Source organism: Myotis brandtii, unplaced genomic scaffold (assembly GCF_000412655.1).
Source record: "Myotis brandtii unplaced genomic scaffold, ASM41265v1 scaffold422, whole genome shotgun sequence".
In the NCBI taxonomy this organism is placed as follows: Eukaryota; Metazoa; Chordata; class Mammalia; order Chiroptera; family Vespertilionidae; genus Myotis; species Myotis brandtii.
In genome coordinates, this window is record NW_005366171.1 from 1293538 (window position 1) to 1310874 (window position 17337).

At 36.9% G+C, this 17337-nt stretch overlaps 1 protein-coding gene across 9 annotated transcripts in view; it reads right to left on the reverse strand.

Moving 5' to 3' along the window:
* The window catches only part of STK33 (serine/threonine kinase 33), a 129244-nt gene that overhangs the window by 49878 nt on the left and 62029 nt on the right, over positions 1-17337 (reverse strand). For 2 of the 9 annotated variants that reach the window (XM_014545834.1, XM_005873943.2), the window contains exons 2-3: positions 5362-5599; positions 4141-4254 (exon numbers count right to left, since the gene is read on the reverse strand). The exons of 3 other annotated variants lie outside the window; for them this stretch is intronic. In XM_014545834.1, coding sequence (XP_014401320.1) covers positions 4141-4254; positions 5362-5599 — 352 coding nt within the window. Of the gene's footprint in view, positions 1-2336; positions 2446-4140; positions 4255-5361; positions 5759-17337 lie in introns of those variants that run through there. 4 more of the 9 variants (XM_014545836.1, XM_014545835.1, XM_014545833.1 and 1 more) reach the window with 3 other exon arrangements.

A 17337-nucleotide genomic window follows, 5' to 3' on the forward strand; every position in this document is an offset into this window, starting at 1 on the left:
GAGGGGAGGGAGGGAAGGGGAAGGGAGGAAGAAAAAAGAAAGAGAGAAGGAAAGGGAAAGAGAAAAAGATGGGGAGGAGAGAAAAGAAGAGAGAGGAGGGAAGGGAAGGAAAGGGAAGAAAGAAGGAAATATTCAGTTTCAACATGTTAGACTTTCCTTAGGTATTTCCTTGTGATATACACTTTGGGGGCTACAAAGTTGAATAAAACATAATTTCTCTTTTCTCAGAATTTGTAATCTCCTCAAGAGACAAGATTATTCTTAAGTCAGAAAGTCTTAAGTTAAAATAAAAATATAAAATAATGTTGGGGCCAAAGACTAGAGCTAAAACACTGGGAGAATAAAGTAAACATTATCAAAGAGGTGGCTTCTGAGATTGGCATGTGAGGGAACAAAGGCAAAAAAAAGATATTTTTTTCCAATAATCCAAGCAAGGCAAGGAAGGCATTACAAAGGGATAGCAAACATGGAATGAATTACTGAATTGATAAGTGAATGAATCAGTAAATCCAGTCAGCAAGCCAGCCAGTCAGAATCCTCCTACATATACATGTTTGAGAGAAACGATAGACTGGGTATGCTAAGTTGAACCCTGGGAGGAGCTCCAGATTTATGGTCATGAATATTATACACAGAGACTCCTAGACTCGGGGAACATCCTGTCCCCAAGACACTGCTTTCTGAGGACTTATAATTACTTTGGCTCTCCTCCCTCCCTCACTATAGTGAGAATTAAAGGCAGAAAACTAAGATGATTAAAATAAAATATTTTACTTTTACTATATTTATATGCCACTCCCAACTACATGTTATGTAAAATTAGTTAAATCTAAATTTAAATGGTCATTTATACTTTTTTCTCCACAGAACAAAATAATCGCAACTCTATAACCATTTCCCTAATTTTTCTTAACCTTTAAAAACTAAACTCTCATTTTCTTTCTAAATATATAGAACCACAACTTAGACACAGAATATTAATGTTTAAGTAAGACTTTTTAAAATGAGGACTGGATAGAGAAATAGCCCAATTGCCCAACTGTGTGTGTTTTTTTTAATATAAATTAATCTTTTTCTTCAACTACCTATTTTGATATCATTACAAAATGATAAAAATAAGAAAATGACTTCTTGTTTATACTAATTTTAAGAAGATGCTACTAAAATAGTAATATAGATAGATTTTTATTGACATAGAGCAAGTCCATGATATAGCGTGAAGTGTGAAAACATGCATGATGCTATCACATTATGAAAATGTTGAGAATGTGTGTACAGAGAGGTGTCTCACATTAATGTCTGGGAAGATGTTCATTTAAATATTGAGCACTTATCACTGGAAAGTGGAATTTTGGATTATTGTAACTTCCTTTTTTATACTCTACCAAAATATTTAGAATCTTCAAAGTGAGCCTATCCATTAAATAGAGGAAGAGAAACTTCAACTGTACCAGTTAAGGTTATCTGTCAAAAATATGTACATACTTGGAATATTTCATAATTTAAAACAAAACTAAAAAGAAAAAAATAGGATGACTTATACATGCATAAAAAATAAAGTAGAGGTAGTATATGTTAAAATTGATTATCTCAGCTCATGATTTTTTTTCACTTTTCTATCTATAGTTTCCTAATTTTTCACAACAAACACATTTGATTTTATAAAAGCTCTTATGACTAAATTTAAAACTCAGTAAATTTATAGGTTTTTAAAATTCTTTAAAAGGGGAGATTTAAACTTTTAAGTCAGAATTTCTCAGGAAGGTTTTTCTGATCACTTTGAGTATATTGCCAAATATCTCTTAAAACATTTTTTAAAGTTAACATTATTGCAAAATTCTTCTTGTAGTTGTTCTTGCTGAAGTTCCTTTAAACTGATGTTAAAATAACATTTAATTTCTAAAATGGTACTAATATTTAATTCATATTTGTATGTTATAATTAGAATCCTAGGAAGACAATATTGGTATTCATCCAACCTGAGGCCACAGAAAATGGCCCCAAGGAAGTGAACAGCCAAACCACCTCAAGTCATCTGGGCTCTCTCTGCATTTTAAAGAGATCTACACCAAGTCTCCACAATTGCCCTCAGCAACAGGCAAGACCCGAAGGCCAAAATGTTCGCATTTTATCTATAAAATACCTCCATTTGGTCCTCTATGAATGGAATCGTCTGCATTTTCTGAAGTAACGACTTGGACATCCTTGAAAATGGTAAATTTCCCCTTTCCTTTCCTTCCCTTCCTTGGAGACTTATTTTTAAATCATTCTTTGCCATTAACCATTGACAGAAGAAACCTGAAATTCCCTGGTCACTTAATTTTATTTCTAAATACCTGAATAGCAGCTCCGTCGTCCAGCCTGACGTGAGGAACTTTTACTTCAGAAACGTTGCCCCGACCCCACTGTTGTTGAGATGGCTTTTTCTCTATATTTGAGGATTTTGAGGGCTTAGCCCAAAAAGGAATTTAAAAAAAGTAATTAAGATATAACACACTTGTTGAGAAAAGTAAGAACCCTAATTTAGATTATATGACAAATCTTCAATGTGTGCCATGATATTTATTGCATACAATATAATTCACTGTCTTTTTCAAATTCAAAGCCCTATACAATGTTTTGGCTCATTGGGCTAAAAGAGACCTTAAGAAGTCACTCAATCTAATCTCCTAAATCCAAGCAAGTGTACATTATAACCTGCATAGCAGATAAATCATAACTTACTCGATGATTCTTTGAAATCGTGAGAAGGCAACTTCACACCTTTCTCAATCATTCTTGTTTCAAAACATATCATCTCAAATAGGTTATACATAAAAAATTATTGGCCAGACATTCACAAAATATGCTTTGAATAAAAATAACATAGTAACAACTCACTCAGTAACAACTAACTCAGAGACAGCTACATGGCAATAATTATACTGTAATACAAATCAGGAAAGAACAGTTTAAGGGGAGAATTTGAAAAAGGTACAACTTTGAGGGCTGAGAACCTAACTTTTCTTAAATGCACTGCTTTCTGTCTCTGAAGCTGTGCTACATCAAGTGAAGCCTTGCACACTGCCTGTCTCTAGAAAGGTGAGTACACCCAAACCAGTCCAACTGGGCAGACACAGACTGTTGTAAATAATGCAAATTGATTTTGGGGAGTATATTTGAGATTCCATCTAAATAACCAGAAATTGTCTTAAATAATAACTACCCTATATCTAACTACAACCATAAATGTAATTCTGCATTTAAAAAATCCCCAAATTCAGATTTAATTCAACTTGAAAACCAATTTATTTCTATAAAAGCCACTTTTAAAGAGAAACTGGAACAACATTCTGAATTATTCATAATCCTGGGAAATAATTAATATGGGCAGTGTTGGAAATATCATAAAATAAAGTACGAACCAACTTTGCTCACCCCCTATGTAAAAAAGTAATGTCTCTTTAATGGTCCAGAAGGCAGTGAATTAGCTGACAAGGGCCCATGAATGAAGCCAGGGATGGGATTAGAGAATGAGATTTTGACTTGTGTTCAGAAATAAACTTTTCAAGTCAGAATTTCTCAGGAAGTTTTTCTGATCACTTTGAGTATATTGCCAAATATCTCTTAAAACATTTTTTAAAGTTAACATTATTGCAAAATTCTTCTTGTAGTTGTTCTTGCTGAAGTTCCTTTAAACTGATGTTAAAATAACATTTAATTTCTAAAATGGTACTAATATTTAATTCATATTTGTATGTTATAATTAGAATCCTAGGAAGACAATATTGGTATTCATCCAACCTGAGGCCACAGAAAATGGCCCCAAGGAAGTGAACAGCCAAACCACCTCAAGTCATCTGGGCTCTCTCTGCATTTTAAAGAGATCTACACCAAGTCTCCACAATTGCCCTCAGCAACAGGCAAGACCCGAAGGCCAAAATGTTCGCATTTTATCTATAAAATACCTCCATTTGGTCCTCTATGAATGGAATCGTCTGCATTTTCTGAAGTAACGACTTGGACATCCTTGAAAATGGTAAATTTCCCCTTTCCTTTCCTTCCCTTCCTTGGAGACTTATTTTTAAATCATTCTTTGCCATTAACCATTGACAGAAGAAACCTGAAATTCCCTGGTCACTTAATTTTATTTCTAAATACCTGAATAGCAGCTCCGTCGTCCAGCCTGACGTGAGGAACTTTTACTTCAGAAACGTTGCCCCGACCCCACTGTTGTTGAGATGGCTTTTTCTCTATATTTGAGGATTTTGAGGGCTTAGCCCAAAAAGGAATTTAAAAAAAGTAATTAAGATATAACACACTTGTTGAGAAAAGTAAGAACCCTAATTTAGATTATATGACAAATCTTCAATGTGTGCCATGATATTTATTGCATACAATATAATTCACTGTCTTTTTCAAATTCAAAGCCCTATACAATGTTTTGGCTCATTGGGCTAAAAGAGACCTTAAGAAGTCACTCAATCTAATCTCCTAAATCCAAGCAAGTGTACATTATAACCTGCATAGCAGATAAATCATAACTTACTCGATGATTCTTTGAAATCGTGAGAAGGCAACTTCACACCTTTCTCAATCATTCTTGTTTCAAAACATATCATCTCAAATAGGTTATACATAAAAAATTATTGGCCAGACATTCACAAAATATGCTTTGAATAAAAATAACATAGTAACAACTCACTCAGTAACAACTAACTCAGAGACAGCTACATGGCAATAATTATACTGTAATACAAATCAGGAAAGAACAGTTTAAGGGGAGAATTTGAAAAAGGTACAACTTTGAGGGCTGAGAACCTAACTTTTCTTAAATGCACTGCTTTCTGTCTCTGAAGCTGTGCTACATCAAGTGAAGCCTTGCACACTGCCTGTCTCTAGAAAGGTGAGTACACCCAAACCAGTCCAACTGGGCAGACACAGACTGTTGTAAATAATGCAAATTGATTTTGGGGAGTATATTTGAGATTCCATCTAAATAACCAGAAATTGTCTTAAATAATAACTACCCTATATCTAACTACAACCATAAATGTAATTCTGCATTTAAAAAATCCCCAAATTCAGATTTAATTCAACTTGAAAACCAATTTATTTCTATAAAAGCCACTTTTAAAGAGAAACTGGAACAACATTCTGAATTATTCATAATCCTGGGAAATAATTAATATGGGCAGTGTTGGAAATATCATAAAATAAAGTACGACCCAACTTTGCTCACCCCCTATGTAAAAAAGTAATGTCTCTTTAATGGTCCAGAAGGCAGTGAATTAGCTGACAAGGGCCCATGAATGAAGCCAGGGATGGGATTAGAGAATGAGATTTTGACTTGTGTTCAGAAACAGAATCTTTGATATTTACCACATCTTTTGCAAAGGCCTTATATTTAATAATTTGTTGTTCTTTTTTTCTCTCCAGTGGAATTGAAGAGTCTGCTTCACCAAGGCTTGATGTACCTGACGTTTCCGACGCCACTAACACTGGAATAAGCCTTGTTTTACTGGAACTGACACAAGGTGCGTCTTTCTGAGAAGTAGATGAACAGTTGGGACGCTTGGCGGTTTTTTTCCCAAAGCCACTATCAGCCATTTTCTGAACTCTGCAACAAAAGCAACTTGAAAGAAAGATGCTTCCACTCTTTGAGGGAAAGAACCAGACCAAAAAAAAAAAATAGGTAAGCTGATGGCAAAGTTTGTAAGTTCCAATTGGTGAGGTCCTTATGTTAATGATGCACTAAACTTATATTCACACATGAGAGCTGCAGAAAGAAAAGAAATCATCATTTAGAAAATTCTTTCTTATCCTATCACCCTCCTAGAAGTGAGAGGAAAAACTAGCAACTAGCACCAAAAGCATCCTGCCTAGCCCTCGCCGGTTTGGCTCAGTGGACAGAGCGTCGGCCTATGGACCAAAGGGTCCCAGATTCGACTGTGGTCAAGGGCACCATGTACCTTGGTTCTAGCCTCCTCCCTGCCCTGACCGGGGCTTGTGCAGGAAGCAACCAATTGATGTGTTTCTCTCACATAGATGTTTCTCTCTGTCTTTCCCTCTCTCTTCCATTCTAAAAGATCAATGGAAAAATATCTTCTGGTGAGGATTAACCAAAATTTGTTTTTCTAAAAACAAACATACTGCCTATAAATGAAAAGTTAATATTTACAACAAAATTAGGACATATTTCTAAAAAGCAATGGATTCTCATCTTTCAAAATTGAATTCTTGAACTCTAGAAATTTTACTTGTTTTACCATCAAAAGAACCATGAAACTGCTGAAAAGCATAGTCTAAGGAAGTCAATTGGGTGAGTTGATATAAAGTTTTTAAATGAAATAAAATAGATAACATCAGAGTATTTTACATAGATTCTTGGTAAGTTTTGTAAAAACTTTATTTTATATATATAATGTTTGTGTGTGTATGTGTATACCTGGTCGCATTATAGAATGTATTTCTTAATATAACTTTGGTTTTAAAAAAAAGGCTTAAGATACTGGTATAAAACATACATTACCATTTTTTCAAAATTTAAACCTTGGTCTAATAATTATTAGAGAAAATACATATTATACACATCACAAAGAAGGAGACAATTTGATTTTATAAAACAATCTAATTCTAAAAGTTCAAAGGCAATATTAGAAGTATCCTCATTTTTATACTTAAATAGCAAAAATAGGAAATAATGGGTGCTGTTTTCCCTGAGTGCATAATATGTATGCCCAGCAATCTACCTAACTAAAGCTATTGGCAGTAATACGGTGCCAAGTTGAAAAGATCTAAGCTAAGGAAGGAGGAAGGAATGTGTTCTGTGGTACATGTAAGAGAAATTTCCAGAAGTAACTGGGAATACATTATTATAGTCTTGTGCCATACTATTTCAGATATTATTTAAAAGTTTACAGGGTTGGGCAAAAGTAGGTCTACAGTTGTTAGTATAAAAAATAATACAATAATTAATAAATAATAATACAAGAATAAAGTGTGTTTTGCGTACTCACAACTGGAAACCTACTTGTGCCCCACTCTGTACTTTGTAGTCACAGGTTTCTATTGAAAAACAAGGTCAAGCATTTGTAAGAGGAGCATGTGTTTGTCTGTTTACTGGCATCATTTGCATTCTTTTCCCCCTCTACCTGTCTAAAGGGTACTTTTTATACACCTTTTCTTTCTTTCTTTCTTTTTTGTCAACCAGGATTAGAATCTTTATATTTTCTCAGTAAAGTAATATCAACATGAAGAAAATGAAATTGCGCTCATGGGCAAAACGAACCCCACATTATTATGCTACCTTTGGAAAACTCATTGAAAACTGTAAAGCTGAGTATTTATCAAAGCTATTGGGACTTCACAATAATTGCTTGTTATTTAAAGTTGAAATTTATTCCAAAGAGCATGAAATCAAAATTATAACTCACATTTAGACAGCACATTGCATATAACAAAGCTTTTTATTTATTTACTTATTTTTCAATTACACTTGACATACAATATTATTTTGGTGTCAGGTGTACATTATGATTAGACATTTACATACCTTATGGAGTGCTCATCCCAATAAGTCTAGTACCCATATGACCATACATAGTTATTACAATATTATTGACTATACTAGAGGCCCGGTATATGAATTTGTGCATGGGTGGGGTCAATTGGGGCCAGGGCCAATTATGGCAGGACCGGCCAGGGGGAGGAGCCGCGGGAAGTTGGGAGGGGGGAGGGGGCCCCAATCAGGCCGAATGGCTGCCACAGTGTGTGTCACAGTGACTGGTCGTTCCATTTGCTTGGCTTTTATATATATAGAATATACTAGTACCGTGGTTGGCAAACTGCGGCTTGTGAGCCACATGCGGCTCTTTGGCCCCTTGAGTGTGGCTCTTCCTAAGCCTTAGGAGTACCCTAATTAAGTTAATAACAATGTTCCTACCTATATATTTTAAGTTTAAAAAATTTGGCTCTCAAAAGAAATTTTAATCGTTGTACTGTTGATATTTGGCTCTGTTGACTAATGAGTTTGCCGACCACTGTACTAGTATATAGATTCCCTATGCTGTACTTTTTACATCTCTGTGACCATTTTTATTACTGGCAATCTATACTCCTTAAATCCCTTTAACCTTTTTCACCCATCTCCCAATCCTTCTCCCATCTGACAACCATCAAAATGTTCTCTGTATCTATGAGTTTTTTGTTTATTTTGGTGGTTTTTTTAGATTCCACATATAAATGAAGTCATATGGTATCTGTCTTCTTGTCTGACTCTTTCATTTAGAATAATACTCTCTAGGTTCATCCATGTTGTTGCAAATGGCAAGATTTCCTTCTTTCTATGGCTGAGTAATATTGCATTGTACATATGTACCACATGGAAGAAACTATCTTTGCCTCATGGTATATTCTTGCCTCTTTTGTCATAGATCGACCAGATAGCCATGGGTTTATTTCTGGACTCTCTATTCTGTTCCATTGATCCATATGTCTATTCTTATGCCAGTACCATGCTGTTTTGATTACCAGAGTTACTTGTAGTATAGTTTAGTATAAGGTAGTGTGATACCTCCAACTCTGTTCTTTCTGAAGATTGTTTGGGCTACCTAGGGGTTTTTTTGTGTTTCCATATATGCTTTTGGATTACTTTTTCTAGTTCTGTGAGAAATATCATTGGTATTTTGATAGGGTTGCACTGAAAATGTAGACTGCTTATGGGCATTTTAACAATGTTTATTCTTCCTATCCATCAGCATGTTATAAGACCCTTTTTACTTGCTATCTTCTTCAGTTTCTTTCCTCAAGGTCTAACAGTTTTCTGAATACAGGCCTTTTACCTTCTTGCTTAAATTTATTCCTAGGTATTTTGTTTTTTTTATGCAATTGTAAATGGGATCATTTTCTTAAATTTCTGTTTCTGATAGCTCATTATCCTATACTAGGGGCCCAGTGCACGAATTCATGCACCTTGAAAGGAACTGTGGGCCGCGAGGCTTCAGTGGGCACAGGGGCAGGTCTTGGCCCATCCTCCACACCCCCACCCAGCCCCTCCCACCACGGCCCCCAGTCCCCTGTCTGTTAGGAGCCCCACTCCCAACGCCACTGCTCCCACTTGCTGATGGTGCTGGCCCTGTTCGCTCTCGCTGATGGCACAGAGCAATTGGGGCCAGTGTCAGCAGTGGGTGCGAGTGGCGGCTGCTGCCCCAATTGCCCCTCAGGATCAGGGGGAAGTGGAGAAGCCCTAAGGGGCGACTGGGACCGGCAACTGCTGCTTGCACCCACTGATGGTGCTGAGCAATCGATCGGGGCCGGTGCTGGGTGCCAGCAGCGGGTGTGAGTGGCGGCTCCGGTGCCAACAGTGGTTGCAAGCAGGGCCAGCACTGGCAGCAGGTGCGAGTGCTGGGCGGGACCGTGGCATGGGAGAGCAAAGAATTTTCAGTAACCACCAGAGGCTTACCCCGATGACAGCGATCGGCGCCCCGCCTTGGTCTGGCACCCTCACTCCCCTGCTCCACCATCCTGCCACAGCCAATGCCCTCCAGCTCCCTGCTGCTGATGCCTGCCATGATCCGTGCGTGCCCCCTTGTGGTCAGTGCATGTCATAGCGACTGGTTGATTGTTCCACCATTTGGTCTATTTGCATATTAGGGTTTTAGTATATATAGATAATAAAAGCCTAATATGCTAAGTGTCTGGTCGTCCAGTCATCTGTTCAACCAATCAAAGAGTAATATGCTAATGATATGCTAAGGACGCTCAACCATTTGCTATGACGTTCACTAACCACCAAGGGGCAGACGCTCCAACTAGTAGGCTAGCTTGCTTCTGGGGTCCAGCTGATCAGGACTGAGCGAGATGGGCCAGACATGCCCTGGAGCCTTCCTGCGGTCCCACCCTGGCTGGCCAAACTCCTGCATCCCTCCCCGGTCCCTATTGTGCACCGGTGGCGTCTCTCGGCCTGGCCTGTGCCCTCTCGCAATCTGGGACTCCTCAGGGGATGTCGGAGAGCCGGTTTTGGCCCGATCCCGTAGGCCAGGCTGAGGGACCCCACTGGTGCACGAATTTGTGCACTCGGCCTCTAGTTGGCATATAATGGAAAATGATTCCTGAAAATGGAAATGATTTCTGAATATTAATTTTGTATCCTGCTACTTTACTGTATTCATTTATTAGTTCCAATCGTTTTTTGTGGGGAATCTTTAGGGTTCTCTATATACAATATCATGTCATCTGTAAATAATGACAGTTTGATTTCTTCCTTTCCAACTTTAATGTCTTTATTTCTTTTTCTTGTCTGATTGCTGCAGCTAGGACTTCCAAGATGATGTTGAATACAACTAATGAAAGTGGACATCCTTGTCTTGTCTTGTTCCTGATCATAAGGAAAAGCTTTTAACTTTTCACCATTGAGTACAATGTTAGCTGTGGGTTTGTCATAAATGACCTTTATTACGTTGAGGTATGTTTCCTCTATTCCCACTTTGCTGACAGTTTATTATAAATGGATGTTGGATTTTGTCAAACGATTTTTCTGCATCTATTAAAATTATCTTATGATTTTTAGCCTTACTTTGTTTATGTAGTGTATTACATTAATTGATTTGCAGATATCAAACCAACTTTGTATCCCAGGAATAAATCTCACTTGATCATAGCATATGATCCTTTTAACATATTACTGAATTCAGTTTGCTAATATTTTGTTGAGGATTTTGTATCAAGCTTCATCAGGGGTAATGACCCATAATTCTCTCTCTCTCTCTCTTTTTTTTTTTTTGTAGGGTCTTTGGTTTTAGTATTAAGGTAATGCTGGCCTTGTAAAATGAGTTTGGGAGCCTTCATTCCTCTTCAATATTTTTGGAATAGTTTGATAAAAAATAGGTATTAATTCTTCTTTGAATGTTGGTAGAATTCTCCTGTGAAGCCATCTGATCCACAGCTTTTATTTGTTAGGAGTTTTTTTCTATAAATAAATTTTACTTATTTATTTTTTTAGTTTTGGTTAATCCTCACCAGAGAATATTTTTTCCATTGATTTTTAGAGAGAGTGGAAGGGAGGGGTAGAGAGAGAGAGACATTGATGTGAGAGAGACACATCAATTAGTTAACCTCTTGCACTCGCCCAGACTGTGTGGAGAATTGAGCCTGCAACAGAGGTATGTGCCCTTCACCTGAATCGAACCCACAACACTTCAGTCTGTGGACCAATGCTCTAACCACTGAACAAAACTGGCTAGGGCTGTAGGAGTTTTTTGATTACTGATTCGACTTTGTTAGTAGTTATCAGTCTGTTCAGATTTTCTATTTCTTCCTAGTTCAGACTTGGGAGCTTATATATTTCTCAAAATTTATCCATTTCTTCCAAGTTGTCCAATTTGTTGACATATAATGGTTCATAGTATTTTCTTATAATCCTTTGTATTTCTGTAATGTTGGTTGTCACTTCTGATTTTTTTAAATTTGGGCCCTCTCTCTTATTTTCTTGATGAGTCTGGCTAAAGGTTTAGCAATTTTGTTTTAACTTTTCAAAAAACCAACTCTCAGATTCATTGATCTTATCCATTGTATCTTTTAGACTGTATTTCATTAACTTCTGCTCTGATCTTTCTTTTTCTTCCTTATATTCACTTTAGGCTTTGTTTGTTCCTGTTTTCCTGGTTCCTTTAGGTATAAGGGTAGATTGATTTTTTTGAGACTTTTGTCATTTCTTGAAGTAGACATGTATTGCTATGAATTTCCCTCTTCAAACTACTTTGACTGTGTCCCATAGATTTGGGGTCATTATTTAGCCTCCATGTGTTTGTGGGGTTTTTTAGTTTTCTTCTTGTAATTAATTTCTAGTTTTATACCAGTCTGATCAAAATATCTCTCAGGGGCACAATCCTCACTGGTTTTCACAGCCAGATTATGGGGACTCCTCTTCCAGGCACTGATGCCCCCGGTTGGGGAGCCAAATATGAGGCTGGGCCCCTCACTCCTCAAGAGGTATCTCTGGAGCCAAGATATCCCTCCATATTCTTAATTTCCACACTGTGGGTGTGGTACCTGCCCATTCTGTATCACCACTCCTCCTACCAGTCTCAACATGACTGCATTTTTACATCTTTAGTTATAGTAATACTGTTCAGTTAGTCTTCAGGTGATTCTCAATGATAGTTAATCTATAATTTAGTTGTAATTTTGATGTGGTCATGGAAGAAAGCAAGCACAGAGTTTACCTACTCTGCCATCTTGTCCAGAAGTCTTGACCTATATACCTTTCCCAATGCTCATCATCATGAGTTTTAATCACAGCAGTAGAATAAAAGGCTGGGTATATTTTGACTATACCTTTGTCCTTTGAACTGCAATAAACTTGACCTAAATAAGAAGTTACATGTATTTCATTAAATACCTTTCTAGTTTTACTAAGACTGCTTTTCTAATCAAAAACGAGTGCTGACTTCTTTATTTCATTAAATACCTTTCTAGTTTTACTGTCTAAGACTGCTTTTCTAATCAAAAACGAGTGCTGACTTTTAAAAATTCTTATCTATTGTGATTATCATATTTTTTCTTATTGAATCTTTTTATATGTTCTAGTGTTTCAAAGCATTCCTAATATTAAAACATTCTTGAGTTTATAGTATGAACCCTACATGATCATTATGGATGATTCTTTTAATGTGCTGAAAAATTTCCATTTGTATTTTGAGTTTTCATAGTTATATTCATAAGTTACACTAGTCTATAATTTTTAGCCTTCTTTATCAGATTTTTATACAAGATTCTGGATATTTTCATAAAAGAAATTGGGTATCTTTCCACTTCACAATGCTCGGTAACAATCTGTATAGCATGGGAATCTGGAAGAAAATCTCCCAGGTCTATCAGATTTTATGATATTGCTACTAGTTTATCCAGTATTTATTCTCCCATCCTTCCTTACTAACAGAATTCTGATTTTGTCTGGGGCAGCAATGTGCTCATTAAAATCTGTTTGTGTGCACCTCCCTGGTAGCTTAGGGATGGTGACATGACTTATGGCCATGAACCTTACAGAATGCAAACGAAGCTGTACTTCAAAGAAAGTTTATATTTTTAAAACTTTATTGAAAACAGAAAAAAAGATTTAAGGAATAAAATTTAAGATGAACAGAAATGACAACGAAATGTAGGTTTTATTGACTTCATATCTTACTTCTCAGACTTCATATCTTACCATTCTCCCACTTGCTCTAGATAAACTAGTGACCTTGCTGTTCCTCAAACATGCCAAGCATGTGTCCTCTTCATGGATTTGGCCCTTTTGCTTCCTCTGCCTAGGATGCACTTTCTTCAGATATTTGCATGGCTAGCTCCCTTGTTCATGGTGGTTTCTGCTCATTTAAGAGACCTTTTCTAACCACATCATCTGAAACAACAGGCCCCATTCCCTCTGTCTCCTTACGTTGCTTTATTTTTATTCATAGCACTAATCATTCCACTCAGGAGTTCTCTCCAAGAGTTCTTTCATACTTTTAGGGAACAGATGATTCCTATATAAATTGGTTTAGAGCAATGAAAAGCCACCTAGTTCATTCCATTCCATTGGAATAAACTAAATCTGTCCATAGCAGTAATCTCAAAAGAGGAAAAGGAGTTCTTAATAGACCAATCTCATCTGTGAATAGATGCAAAAATCCTAAATGCTGTACTCGTATTTAGCCCATGTATACAGCATACTCTAAGATTATTAGATAGAAATAATAGATAAGTCAGCCCAATAAGTATGATCTTTTACCAAAGTGATGTGAAAAAATTATCCTGCTCTGATTAAAACTCATAAGGGTGAGCATTGGAAAAAGTGTCTACAAAGTACCTTCCATACAGATAGAGGGGGGAAAGAATAAAACTGATGCCACTAAAGACACACACACACACACACACACACACACACACACACACACACACACCCTTCTTACAAATGTTTGACTTTGTTTTTCAAGTATATGTAGCAAGACAAAAACACTCAGAATATATCTGCATACACAATGCAAAATGAAAATAATTTAACTCCAGGCCTTGAAAGAAAATGTTTTGCATTTCAGGTTAAGTATAAAGCCTGTAACCATCAGTGACTCAGAGTAGTGGAGTAGATCTGCAAGTAACAACCTTTCTGTTGAGGAAAAATAGTGCTTTCTCTCTGCAGGTGTAGGAAAAGTCCCATGTCTGATGTGTGAGGTATCATTTTATGCATTGAGAATACTGACTTTACAGTACTATTTATAAGAAACTGAAGGCAGGGTTCATAATGCAAAGGTTTATTTAAAGTGTAGCTGAGTTCATTATAAACAGTACTCCTAAAAGCATGCTTACCATAGCCTTCGTGTGTGTGTGTGTGTGTGTGTGTGTGTATACAGAATCTTTAAATACTACATTTCCCATTTTTGAGATGGGTTTTTTTGTGAATCAAAACCCAGTTATCTTTTTCTTATCTCTGTTCAGAATAGATTTCCTTACATTTTTATCAATTTCTCAATAAATCATATTATCATAATACCACTGACAGATTTCTGAGTACTTTCTTGTTCCAGTTTCTGATTTATCCATTGCCCTATAGTTATATTCAAAATGCATAGGAGTTCCTATTACTCACTGAGGAGTTTCATTTCTGCTCTCTAACCTACCAACCACTACATTTGCCAAAGTAATGTTCTACATTCTTACCACAGCAACTCTAATAAAACAATAGGTAGAAGAGCTGCATGCAAAATTTCTTGACAAGATTTAGATTTCAAATATAATTTCTTTTTGGCTGGCTGAATTCTAATTATTTTAGCTTTAAAATCAAAATAGTGCAAATGTTTACTCACATTTCTTTCTTTCTCATTTATGAATAGATATGAAATATTTGTTACTAAAATAAATCTACTGTCTAGGAGGCCATTTAATGTCATTCATATTTTAGAGGCATAAAATTAATCAAGTATTGCAAACTTAACATATCTTTATGTAAACACAAAGATGAATAACTCTTCTATAGAATCACAGAATTATGTTTAAACAGGACTTCAGATATAAAAGGATGTATTAGAAAACCAAAGAAGCTTCTAATATAATAGTGTTTCTTTGTGTCTCCAAAGACTGGACAGGGTAGGTATTAGACAATATGTAAACAAATAAAGTAAGTTCAAATCATGTCAGTATTTAACTAACGTGTGAGCGAGTTTCCCTTTGACTAAAGGTTTTCATTTTATTTTCTGAACTAAGACAAGTCAATGGAACAACTCTGATATGAAAATTCTGAGCTTTGATTTAAGCATAAAAAGGTCCCTTACCTATTGGCCCTAGAAGATACACTTACAGCAATTTCCTCAAGAAAATGAACACAAGAGTGGTTTTATACGATATAACTAGCTACAATTTTCTTCCCCAAAAGCAATATTTTAGCTTTCTTTGCTAAGACTGTGTCTACAAGAACCTAAACACTCAGTCAATTTGGTAAAAAACTGTGTTCTATTCAAGTAAAGAAAAAAACTATGGACTGCTTGACACTATGCAGAACAATTCAACTATTTGTTTTCATAGTATGCTCTAGTACAGAGCCTAAAGAGGGGCCAAATGAGTTTTAGATAACATAGTGTTATATTTTAAAAGAGACCAGCACTTGTTTCCTATTTCTTTAAAGGGCATGATTAGGGAAATGAGTCTGTGTTGTCTTATGAAAGGATTTACACTATATTTAAAATTTACATTATCTCATAGATTTTTTTAAAAATGTTTCATAGTTGATGCATGCTATTGGTGTTTCTTTCTACTCTAATTTGCCTAATATTCCTCACTGATTAAGCTGTAATCTAGAGGGACAGTATTAAATGTGCTCCCGATACCAACAGTTTAAGGCAAAAACAGGTATTTTACTTAAAAAGTCTGGCTTAAAGAGACTAGATAAAACCAGGAGACCCTCTCTCTGATTCTTTCCTGTGGTTATCCAGCATCTTTTCTCCCTGTACACAATATGCACCCTGAAGCTAGGGTCCTTTATGCCACTACTGACCCATCCTTGTATGTAATAGACATACAATAAAAATTTCTGAATGTTAGTTTTGTGGGACAGAACCAGAATCGTGACTCACTTAGGCAGAGTGTAGGCAGAGTTATCAAAGAAAGGAGGGGGTCATATAGAGGAGGGATATCTCAAAGGGTATAAGGGCTCTCTTCATAGATCTGAAGAGGGATTAGGCCCAAGGAATTAGTCTTCTGTGTGATTCAAAGAGAGGGTATATGCCAACCTCAATCTATGTATATAAAAGCCAAGCTACTGGAATGACGGAACGACTGGAACGACAGGTCACTATGACGTGCACTGCAGCGGCCAACCGGCCCAATCGGGGCCCCGATCAGCACCCCCAACCTCCCACGTCCCCTCCCCCCTGGCCTGGCCCCGATCAGCCCCCATCAGGGCAGGCCGGCCGGACCCCACCCGTGCAAGATTTCATGCACTGGGCCTCTAGTCTAATATAAAGGACTTCCTAAAAGTTAGAACTGTGGAAGATAAAAGACTCAGTCACTAGAAGTGTATAAGGCAAGGTTGGAAGGTCAGCTGGCAAGAAACCATGGAAGGTCTTTAAACATAGACTAGGATGTCTGGAGGTTCCTTCTAGCCCTAAAAGTCTATGAGGATGAATCACTCCTTCTAATGATCGACTGAGGCACAGCAGACAGTTCAAAGAATTATAATATAAATCCTGCTTTTCTACCACAAACCAGGTGAAACAGTGGCAGCCCCAAAACTCACCTCACCCAATCTGTTTCACCTATAGCAGAGCAGCACTGTTAGAATTTACCACGGGGCAGGGGGATAGTGAGGAGGCGGAAGGGACACGATGGAAGGCTGATGTGCAGAGGAGCAGTGGTCCTTGGTAGAAAAGAAAAAGCTAACTAAAATGTAGGAAAAAAGATACTATAGGAAAAAGGAAAAAAAAAGATTTCCTGCCCACTCATGAAAGCAGAGCACACAGGTGAAGAGTGGGCCCACATGTAGCTAAGACAGACAAAAAATACATTGCCAATAGATTCTAGATGTGAATCACTCAGAGGACTGTTGCATGAACACTTAGCTATGCTCCAACCAGAATGCTTAAAAGAAAATAGTATTATTGTATTCAGTAACTTTTTCTAGCTTTATTGAACTATAATTATATTCCTATACAACAGTGTTTTATTATTTTATTTTTATTGTTGACACTATTGTAGATGTCCATCCCCACCCCACTTTGCCCACCTCAACCCAGGCCCCGCCTCCCCTTCCCTCTGGCCATCACCACACTGTTGTCTGTGTCTATGGGTTATGCATATATGTTCTTTGGCTAATCTCTTCAGCTTCTTTCG